The following is an 11,641-nucleotide window of genomic DNA, read 5'->3' on the forward strand; positions in this document are numbered from 1 at the left end:
CGGTTTTTATGATTTACTCAAAAAGGTCCAATTTCAGGGCACCTGGGTGGCTTAGTTGTTAAGCATCAGCCTTCGGCTCAGGTCATGATCCCAGGGTTCTGGAATCGAGCCCCACATCGGGCTCCCTGCTCAGCAGAGGGCCTGCTTCTCCCTCTCCCTCTGCTGAGAGGTCTGCTGCTCTAACTACTTGTGCTCTCTCTATCAAATAAATAAAATCTTAAAAAAAAAAAAAAAGTCCAATTTCTAACAATTTGAGGAAGCCCGCATGACACTGGGCTATCTGCAGTGACTCAGAAAGGTCTGTTTCCTCACATCTCAAATGCACCTGAGACAAGAAACTGAAAGAGAAGACGGAAGACCCCACCTGATGACAACTGTGGCAACGATGCCGCTCACCACCGTCTTGTCACACTGAACGTCGTCCGCTATCCAGGCAGCCCCCAGAGAGGCCCAGACCATCTCCGGCAGAAAGAGCGCTAGGCGGAGGTAAAGCAGTTTGGACATAGATTTCCGTGGTCCAGGATTACAGATGGTTCCTAAAACACAAAAGATACTCAAACTGGGCACCTGGCTTCCTCGGAGACTTCCTTTCCACAGAAACAGAGGGCGGAGAGCATCTGTTACTACTGTAGGTGGTTTCTACTCTCAATTGGAAATCAGTGCCGAAGGCTGAGAGCAAGTGACCAAGTCAGGGGTAAAAATAGGACAAAAAGCCTCAGATTCATTTCCTAGACTTACGAGGGTCTCAAGAGACTTCAGGGTTCTAACTGGGATGGCCATACAATCATTGCCCAAGCTGGGGCACTTCTGAGAGAGGAAGGAGGGGCTACGAATAATTATGCTGGGACATCGGGCACAAAACAGAACTGTCCCGGGCCAGCAGAGATACACGGTCACCCGACTCTAGAAAATAACTCCACCATCTGCTCGAGATGTATGGCGTTCAGGCACCACGTGAAACACTTAACACCCATTATTCTGTAATCCTCACAGCTCTGAAGATAGTTACTGCCCCATCTTACAAATGAGGAAACTGAGGCTAAGAGAGCTTAGTAACTATTTTCTAAAACATAACCCAAGAGGTGCCTGGGTGATAGGGTTGATTAAGCCTCTGATTCTTGATTTCCGCTCAGGTCATGATCTCAGGGTCATGAGACAGAGCCCTACATATGGCTCTGTGCTCAGCGGGGAGTCTCCCTGAGATTCTCTCTCTCCCTCTCTCTCTGCCCCTTCCCCCACTCTGTCAAATAAATAAACAAAATCTTAACAACAACAACGACAAAACCCCCACAATCCAGGTCTGCATGGTCCTGGCTCTCCAGTTCACCAGGGTCCGCACTCTTGGAAAGTGAACAATTCTGACGCACGGGAACACTTGAAGAAACCCAACACATAGACGCAACCTTTTCACCGTGTGTCTCCCACAAACCCAAGTGGCCCACTGAGGTCCATGCGCTTTAATTCTCCATGTAAAACCTCAGCTCTCTCCCTCTGGGAAAAGGTGTGATAAGTACTAACTGAAGCGACACAAAAATGCCAAATGATTAAAACGAAAACAGTGGAAAAAAAAACAAAAACCCAAAACCATGAGTGAAGACAATCTTAAGATTTAAAGAATGATCTGGTGAGGAAACAGCTTTTTTTTTTTTTTTAAAGATTTTATTTATTTATTTGACAGAGAGAGATCACAAGTAGGCAGAGAGGCAGGCAGAGAGAGAGGATGAACCAGGCTTCTACGACACAATCACTTCTACTTAGGGGCTCGATCCCAGGACCCCGGGATCATGACGACCTGAGCCAAAGGCAGAGGCTTTAACCCATTGAGCCACCCAGGTGCCCCGAGGAAACAGTTGTTATGTTCCAAGAATCACCTTCCATTAGACTGGGTAACTAATTAGACTCATGCTCTAAAGTTTCTGTTTGGCACAAAGACAAAATATAAGGTAACCAAAACAACTCTCTCTCCCCGAGGGACTAAGGGTGCGGGCCTAACACCCCCGCGCCCCGCCGGGAGCCCGCTGCAACCAGCCGACCACGGGCAGCAGGGAACTCCGGCTGGGCCGGCCCCCAGCAGCACCCACAGCGCCCGGCCCGGCACTCCGCCAGTCCGTGCATGAAATACAGTCGTAAATAAGGAAGCAGAAAATGGAGTTCTAAGATTCCAAAAAGAAATCAAGATACTGAAAAAAACCTCCTTTATCCAGTCAAACCCACCGATGAAAACATAATTATTTACTTAGATAAGAGATCTTCCTCTCGAGGCAAGGAGGGCCCGGCGAGGACCTGCTGCTCCCGGGGTGCTGGGATGTGGAGGCCCCATGACCGCCGAGCAGAACCTCCTCGCGGAACGGACTGCGGCGCCGCCCGGGGCTTCACCGCACAGAGCCACTCGTGCGAAGATCACAGAACACAGGCCCGTGTCACAGCATCTGGGCTTCAACGGCTCTACACACTGCCCCGACCTTCCCCAGCGGGAGACGAGCACGGAGGTGACGCAAGGAAATGGCCCAGAACCCGCATTGAACACAGCAAACGGCACACCCTGGAGGCTGAGGGTGCTCCGCCGTGAAAACGGGGTAGTCGTGAGGCTGGACCTTCCTTAACTAAGCCTCCCCCATGATAGGAACAGAAGGATTTCACCAGGGCGGTTCTCAGGTCAACACCAGAAACCGCAGCATCGAGCTTCTCCCCAGCTACGCTGCACCGATGACTGATGACCGGGAGAGAGAGGAGCGCACGTGCCTCAGTGTCTTGGATCAAGATGACCGAACCCTGCTGGTCCCACATGTGCCCCCTGCAGCTTGGGGTGTCTCTCCGAGAGAGTAAGACCAGCCCAAAGCTACATAAACATGGCCCTCCAGCATGAGCGACAGGTTAATTACTGAGACGCCTCACGGAACAAAAGGGGCAACAGAAGTTACCCACGTATCAAGAATAAAATTAACAAGGATGCCTGGGTGGCTCAGTGAGTTAAGCACTGACTTTTGATTTTGACTCAGATCATGATCTCAAGGCTGGCACTTAAACTAACGTGATTTATAAAATATTGCTTTTAGTTCAGTTATGGCCCCTCTCACCACAAGTAACAAAAGTTGAAAAACAGGAAGGACCCAGGACATGCCCTGACTCGGGGACTGAAGTGCAGCGCTGGGACAGGCGTCCCGGCTCTCTGGCTTCTCACGACTCTGCCCTCCTGTGTGTCAGCTCGTCCTGGCTGTGAGTGGAGATACACCAGGAATTCAACAGCTCCTCCCTCCACAGAATCACCAGCCTGAAAACACTGTATTACTTCTGTGTCTTTCCTCGAGGATCAAGACTCCCCAGAACCTTCCAGAAAATTCCCGAGTTTCACTGGCTCCAACTGGGTCGCATGTCCGTTCCGGAACCAGTCACTGACATGGGAGCATCATTCCTGAGCTGGGTGGAGAGCTGGCTTCTCTGACACACTTACTTCATATGTGAGGGATGGGGGACGTCCCAAATAAAACTGGGTTGTTTGGAAGAGGCTGCCGGACAGGCAACCCGCCCATAACACAAACTGCTAGCACAGAACGCCTAACGTACACCATCGGATGTATTCTGAGCTCTGACCGTGAGCGTGAGACGGTGCAGGCCTTAGGCAAGTGCTGAAGGGGAGCAAACACGACCATCCACCACGGTGTATGTGCCCCGACACCACCAAAGATGTCTGAAGAAAAAATACTCAAGGGAAAAAAAGCTCACATTCCTGCTTCAGATCTGAACACTGAGTCTCCTAACCAGAACAGGACATGAAGAGAAAGGGCCAAGAAATGAGATGGTGCCACAAATGAAGTGACACCAACCCAAATACTTCACCTTGCAGAAACTCAGACTTCACGAAAGGCTCCATAGCGCTGGGGCACGTGGCTGGCTAAGCTGGTTAAGCGACCGACTCTCGGTTTCAGCTCAGATCATAATCTCAGGGTCGTGAGATCAACCCCTGCACCGGGCTCCGCACTCAGTACGGAGTTTGCTTGAGGTTCTCTCTTTCCCTCTGCGAACCCCCACCCACACGCTCTAAGAAACAACAAAAACACAACATTGAAACCACAACTCCATGGTGCTAAAGCCACAGAGCAGGGACTGACACAGAACAGAATGGGGACCTTCTTTGCTCTAGACATTCATGCACGCATTCATGTTTTCACGGGCATGCTCAAATACACAGCGCTTTCTTTTCCGTACATGTCTCTTTAAGTGGGCACATGCCACATCTCTTAGACATTTTTAAAACCCTGTGGTCTTTCTCATGAAATACTCGGCCACTAACATTTCTCCATCACTCCCCACAAGCTACCCCCATCTTTTCAGTTTCAGTTGGTCATTCACCGCCGAGATCACGACTCTGTTGCCCAGGGTTATCAGCTACTGCCTCCCAGTGCTTTCATCATCATCTGGAATGTGTGAGCCTGCCTCCCCCAGCCCCACTCAAGCAATGATGAAACGTGCTGGAGGGGAGCGTGTCATTTAGCCCTGCCTCTGACCGCCGAGTTTTTAGTTTCTAATGCACCACAGTGCTCAGCTCCTCCTATGAACCTGATAGGAGGTTCATACAGGGAAGGCTCCCAACATTTTCAGCAAAGTAACTGCAAAAACTGTAACATGGAGAAAAAAATTATCATTAAGAGTAGATGGAGGGGGGCGCCTGGGTGGCTCAGTAGGTTAAGCCTCTGCCTTCGGCTCAGGTCATGATCTCGGGGTCCTGGGATTGAGCCCCACATCGAGCTCTCTGCTCAGCGGGGAGCCTGCTTCCCCCTCTCTCTCTGCCTGCCTCTCTGCCTACTTGTGATCTCTCTGTCAAATAAATAAAATCTTTAAAAAAAAAAAAAAAAAGAATAGATGGAGGGCGCCTGGGTGGTTCAGTCGTTAAGCATCTGCCTTTAGCTCAGGTCATGATCTCAGGGTCCTGGGATCGAGCCCCACATTATATTCCTTGCTTGGCAGGAAGCCTGTTTCTCCCTCTTCTACTCCCCCTGCTTGTGTTCCCTCTCTCGCTGTCTTTATATCAAATAAATAAATGAAATCTTAAAAAATAAAAACAGATGGAACTGTTACTGAACTGAACTTTAATAAAAAAGGACAAATAACTCAACTTAAAATGGGGGAGGGGCACTGGAGGTGGCTCAGTGGGTTAAAGCCTCTGCCTTCGGCTCAGGTCATGATCCAAGGGTCCTGGGATCGAGCCCCACATTGGGCTCTCTGCTTGGCAGGGAGCCTGCTTCCCCCCCTCTCTCTACCTACTTGTGATCTCCGTCTGTCAAATAATAAAATCTTAAAAACAAACAAAAACAGGGAAAGGATCTGAGTAGACACATCATAGATAAACGAATGGCCAGTAAGCTACGAGAGGATGCTCACCAAGAACTGCAAATCACCACCTCAGAGAGATCCACCAGAAGGACGGCTAGGATCGGAAAGTCAGACAAAGGTAAGCGCTGCTGACAATGGGGAGAAACCGAAACTCTTTATAAACTGAAAGAGAAATGGTGTAGCTGCTTGGACTCCAGTCCGGAAGCTCCCCAGAAGGTTAAACATGGGGTTACCACATGATCTGGCCATTCCATGCCTAGGCACACATCCAAGAGAAATTAAAACCTCTGCCTGTACAAAAACACCTATGTGAATGTTCACAGCAGCTTTATCTGGAATAGCCCCAAAGTGTTAATAATCCAAATGTCCACCGACTGACAAATGGGTAAGTAAAATGTGGCAAACCAGTCGACGTAATTTTTTTAAAATTTTGATTTATTTGAGAGAGAGAGAGAGAGAGAGGGCATGAGTGCCCAGGAGCAGGGGTCGGCAGGGGGCAGAGGGAGAGGGAGGCTCCACACTAGGCAGGGAGCCTGATGTGGGGCTGGATCCCAGGACCCTGGGATCATGACCTGAGCTGAAGGCGGATGCTCAGCCGACTGAGCCAATATTATTCAGTCTTAAGAAGAATGAAGAGTTGACACACACTAAAAGATGAATGAACCCAGAAAACATGCTAAGTTTAAGAGGCCAGACCCAACGGCCACATAGGGGATGACTCCACCTGTTTGACCCAGAACAGGCAGATCTACAGACAAAGTAGGTCAGCAGATGGCTAGAGCTGAGGAAATTGGGGGAAAATGAGGAGTGACTGCTAACAGGCATAGGATTTCTTTTTGGAGGTGAGGAGAATGTACTAAGATTGTGTGAAGGCTGCAAAACTCTGGGAATATACTAAAAATCACGATCTTGGATGCTTCCGATGGGTGAATTGTACAGTACACGAATTATATCTCAAAAAGGAAAAGGCTACCCTTTACCTTTCATGCTGACACACGTGATGGCGGCCACTGTACATATAATAATTGCTAGGAGAACAAGAAGAACGATCAAGTAACTGCTGAGCAGGGCGCCACCTGTACAGTCCAGCTTCCCTTGGTGCATGAGGTACAAAGTCAAAATGCCAATCCACCTGCCGAGAGATAGGGAGGGTCAGAAAGGGAAACCAAGGGACTACATTATAAAACACTACAGAGGGCGCCTGGGTGGTTCAGTCATTGGGAGGGGTCTGCCTTCAGCTCAGGTCGTGATCTCCGGTATCGAGCCCTGAGTTGGGCTCCCTGTTCAGCAGGAGGCCTGCTTTTCCCTCTCTCACTCCCCTGCATGTTCCCTCTCTCGCCGTGTCTCTGTCAAATAATTAAATAAAATCTACTAAAAATTTTTTTAAAAAATTACAGGAAGAAATAAAAGGAGTTAATATTTTTTTTAAAAATTTTAATTAAATTTTTTAAAAAAGAGTTAATTTCCCAAGGCAAGGTGAAGTGTGCTTTGGAATACAATTTTCTCCAATAAAAGATCTACTAAGAAAAATAATAAAAGATCTACTAAGTCAATTAAAGAGTGTGACTTTTTTTAAGCCAATTTTTATTTATTTTTAAAAGATTTTATTTATTTGACAGAGAGAGAGATCACAAGCAGACAGAGGCAGCCGGGGAGAGAGAGAGAGAGGGAAAGCAGGCTCCCCGCCGAGCAGAGAACCCGACATGGGGCTCGATCCCAGGACCCCGAGATCATGACCTGAGGGGAAGGCAGAGGCTTAACCCACTGAGCCACCCAGGTGCCCCTAAAGCCAATTTTTAAAGAAATGAGTTTTATACTTCCTGTGTTTACATGATCGTTCCTAATTCTATGCCTGCTCTCATAGCAAAGAGGCACTTAATGCCATAAGCAGGCAACTATAATGCGGGCTGATGAAAAACAGCTACCTTATCATGACTCAGAAATACACAAGTGTAAACCAACAAAATGCAGGCTTGCTAAAATATTAACAAGATACGTTGATTTCTGGGGTTTTAACAAGGAACTGACAATCACACACTGTCGTCAGCTGTGTGTAATGCCAAAAAACCCGGAGGGGGTAAATCAAGATATGCCAAGACGTTCCACAGGGAACACTGATAATCTTGCAAGGCCACGTACTGCAGACTTAGTATCTTCTATAATTCAGTGCAGAACAAGGAAAGACAGCACCAAAGGGCTGTATTTCAGGAAATGGCTGAGCAGCGCTGGCAAGAACACTGTATGAAGGATTCAAGCCCAGGTGTGGAACTGGGACTAGAGAACATTTTATGCTTTTGACAGTTTTGTGATATGAGGACTTTGGGTCTGGAAATAACAATGGGAAATAACCTCAGAGAGACTCAGCTATGAAAACTATGGAACTACTGAGAAGCCGCTTCCAGGATTTCACGTTTTTATATTCCTTTCCCCTCAAGAATGCACTCTTCGATTACAGTGGTGCTGTATTTATTCCCTGCTCAGCCTCTCTGGGAGCAGACTTGAGGAGCCCAATTCCACTTCCCATCGGTTGCAGACTTTGTGCCAGGCTTGTCTGCTCCTCAGGGAATTCAGTTCCGGAACGACAAGCAGGCTACTATTTCCCATCCTTTCCTCTGGTTGACCCTGCATGCCCTGAGTTTCCATGCCGAGCGCCGTAATAATGCCAAGTGGCTGCTTCTAGCTCCAGGAAGCTGATCCCGAAGGGCACGGCCTTTGGTCCATAACCACGTCCCGGAGGCTCCCGGAGCCAGGCCTCCGCGCCGCACGCGACAGGGGCCGACCTGGGGGTCCCCAGACCCGGCCTCAGTGTGCCCTCCCAGAAGTGGGCAGAACGGCTGCACGCATATCCTCGGAAGCTTCGCGCGGTGGAGAGGCCCAGACGAGGGAACGTGGGCTCCGCGTCCGCGCGCACAAACCCGGCGACACTGCCGCTCTTCGCGGCTGGCTGAAACCCGCTCCCTCCGAGCCCCGGCCGCCCGCCCGCCCGGCCGCCCAGCCCGCCGTCCTTACCACACCACTCGCAGGGACAGCTCGAAGAACCCCGGGAAGACCAGGTCGTCGCTGGCAATGGCCCAGCGCCGACCGAAAAGCACCATCCCGGGCATGGCGGAGGCCCTGCTGCCCGGCCTCGGGCCGGCCCGCCGCGCGCCTGTGGCCACTGGGTGCCCCGAACCCTCCCGGATCCAACGCCAAACTGACTGCGACTTAGCGCAGGCGCGTGCGAGGGTCAGGCCAGACGCACGCGCACTGAGCCCCGCGCCGCCGCTGGACCCTCCGCGCCTGCGCAGAGACGCTGACCCGGATGGCGCTCATCAGCGTGGTGGTTGTTTTGTGTGTGTGCGAGGTCCTTTCTGATAATATTCCAGTTCTGTAGATAAGGACTCTTCGGGGCCCGGAGGAATAAACATCCCAGAGATCCACGGGTGGTGATGGCCGATCTGGGGCTCCTTCCAGGTCAGGAGTGCCGCGTAAGGCCGCCCCTCGAGTTCAGGGTCTGAAACCACCCAGCAGCTGGGCTGGGGCGTGGGGAGGAGCCTTATCCTCTAAGCGTAAGGCACTGAGTACTTAGCACCTGCACTCTGCCCCAGCCCAGTCCGAGACTCCTTCGTGCCCGCGCGGGTCTCCCCACTGCGCTCCGTCATTCTTCCCTGCTTCCCTCCAGCCCCCCCCCCCCCCCCTCCCTCCCCCCGTGCATTTCCCCTGCGGCAGCCTGAACAACCTGATTGAATCGTCAAGAGCAGCCCCATCCTCGGCTTAGGACCTTGCAAGTCTGCACTTTTGTGCATGAGATTGACTGGGTTACCATTCTGTCTCTCCACCCCACTGCCTGCCGCCACCACCCACCCCGCAAATATATCAAGCTCATTCTCACCCCAGGACTTTTACATTGTTTCCTCGGCCAGGGATGTTCCTCTCCAGTTATTTCCATGTCTCTGTCTCAGGTCATTCAGGGCTTAGCTCAAGTTGCAAAGAGGCTTTCCTTGGCCACCTTATCTGAACAGCACACCCACCAGTTCCCATTCCCTCCCCTGGCTTCAGTTCTCCTCCTGATACTTAATCACTCCCTGACATTGTAGCATGTTTATTACCTCTTTCCTTCCACCTTAGAGTGTAAATTGCATGAACAATTTACCTTGTCCGTCTTGTTCACTGCTATGCACATAATAGAGCAAATTACAGGCACATATTAAATACTTGATGAATGAATAAACAAACTGAATATCAAGGTTTTCTTTTTTTTTAAGATTTTATTTATTTATTTGACAGACAGAGATCACAAGTAGGCAGAGAAGCAGGCAGAGAGAGAGGAGGAAGCAGGCCCCCTGCTGAGCAGAGAGCCCAATGACGGACTTGATCCCAGGACCCTGGGATCATGACCTGAGCTGAAGGCAGAGCCTTTAACACACTGAGCCACCCAGGCGCCCCGAATATCAAGATTTTCTAAGTCTGAAGTTCCTTCAGTGATCTGCTAAAGGGCAGGATTTCAGTGTTAAAAAAAATATCGAAATTATATTGATGGTTGTGGAAATCATACAGGGAATTGTAGATGGGGAAGTTACAAGGTTGCTACAGAAAAGAGAACCATTCATTATAAAATAAGTATTCATTGCGTACTTGGTTTGGCCAGAAGTGACTTACTCAGAAAGTCAGGGAAGACTTCCCTGAAGAGGATACTAAAATGAGATCTGGAGGAAGAAAAGGAGTTCAGTGGAAGAGGGTAATTCAGAAGCTACAGGACTGTGCCTATGATCTGAATATTCTCAAATGTAATAGTTCCCTTTTGCAGACAGAATTTGTAAGGCTTACCACTAAGTTAATTTTTCTACATAAGCTTTTGTTAGTAAAGATAAAGATACTGATGACTTCATGTCACAAACAATAACAACCCACGAAACTATGACTTCAAACAGGTAGCATACACATTAAAAAGAAAAGAAAATGTATTTTGTATAGGTTTTTCTTCCAGATTTATTTATTTGTGTGTGGGGGTGAAGAAGCAGGGGGAGAGGGCGAGAACCCAAGCAGACTGTGCTGAGTGCAGAAAGCAACAGGGGGCACAATCTCAGGAGCCTGAGCTCATGACCTGAGCCAAAACCGAGAGTCAAACGCTTAACCAACTGAGCCGCCCAGGTGCCCCTGTATTTTATGTATTTCTAATCTCTGTGAGTATGTTTTGCTATTTCCTTGTAACATTATTCCATTTATTGAATTAGAGCTGTTTTAAAACATTATTCCATCATGTTGGTATCTCATAGGAAACATTAATTTCCTTATTTTAGACAAGTTTTTCAATCTTCTATTAAAAATAGTTTCTAAAAAAAGATTTTATTTGTTTATTTGAGAGAGAGCACAAGCAGGATGAAGGGCAGAGGGAAAAGCAGACTCCCTGCTGAGCAGGGAGCCCGCTGATGTGGGACTCCATCCTGGGATGCCGGGATCATGACCTGGGCAGAAGGCAGACGCTAAACCGACTGAGCCACCCAGGTGCCCTTAAATTAACTTTTTTTTTTTTTTTAAATAGGGGGTCTTCCCACATGGGGCTCAATCCCAGGACCCTGGGATCATGACCTGAGCTGAAAATGCTTAGCCGACTGAGCCAACCAGGAGCCGTTATATACTGTATTGTTAGAATAAAGTAAGCTGGAGAAAAGAAAATCATAAGGAAAATACATTTACAGTTCTGTATTGTATTTATTGAAAATAACCTGCGTATAAGTGGCCCCATGCAGTTCAAATCCATGTTGTTCAGGGTCAACTGTACTTCCAAAATACCAAAGCACAGCTCTTGAAAAGGTAAATAGGCCATCATCACTTTTTTTTAAATGAAGATTTTAAATACAGAGATGCCTGACACCTAAGGATCTACCAACCGGATGTAACAAGGGATAACATCCTACCATGGATGCTCCATCTTTTTGGAGAAAAGAAAATTTCTTCGATATCCTTCTCTGCTTGTTCTTTCTGGTTAATTTCGCTGTGTATTTGCAAAATACAGTAAGTATTCTTTGGAGACTTTCTTGGCTTTTTCCTATTAACTTGGAGAAAATGTGATCTTTACTTTTTCATTTTTCCAAATCAATTGGTTCATTTCCTCCCCTATTTTTCCCTTTGGGACTTAATTTTCTTTGATTTGAGTAAATGCCTGTGTCCTGAGTAAAGTTAATATCCTTGCATTTAGTCTCTGTCGGGTGGAGGTGGGGCAGTGTTAGCTAGGCGATCTTTCAGGAAATTGGAGAGTTGTTTCTCTAAGCCCTTCTTTACAGCCCTGGGATCTCCAGTTCTCAGAATTCGAAGTAAACAAGTGACTTTT

The 11,641-nt window shown here is 48.5% G+C and overlaps 1 protein-coding gene across 2 annotated transcripts in view; it reads right to left on the reverse strand.

Moving 5' to 3' along the window:
- LOC111145635 (diacylglycerol lipase beta) overlaps positions 1 to 8,502 on the reverse strand; it is a 38,816-nt gene extending 30,314 nt beyond the window's left edge. For both annotated transcript variants that reach the window (XR_002640485.1, XM_022500680.1), the window contains exons 1-3: positions 8,341 to 8,502; positions 6,312 to 6,463; positions 365 to 536 (exon numbers count right to left, since the gene is read on the reverse strand). Coding sequence is in view for 1 of the 2 variants with exons in the window: in XM_022500680.1 (XP_022356388.1) it covers positions 365 to 536; positions 6,312 to 6,463; positions 8,341 to 8,435 (419 nt within the window). In the remaining variant the exon portion in view is untranslated. The remainder of the gene's footprint in view (positions 1 to 364; positions 537 to 6,311; positions 6,464 to 8,340) is intronic.
- Positions 8,503 to 11,641: the final 3,139 nt, after the last annotated feature.

The sequence above is a fragment of the Enhydra lutris genome, unplaced genomic scaffold, assembly GCF_002288905.1.
Source record: "Enhydra lutris kenyoni isolate GAN:26980312 unplaced genomic scaffold, ASM228890v2 scaffoldscaffold13, whole genome shotgun sequence".
In the NCBI taxonomy this organism is placed as follows: Eukaryota; Metazoa; Chordata; class Mammalia; order Carnivora; family Mustelidae; genus Enhydra; species Enhydra lutris.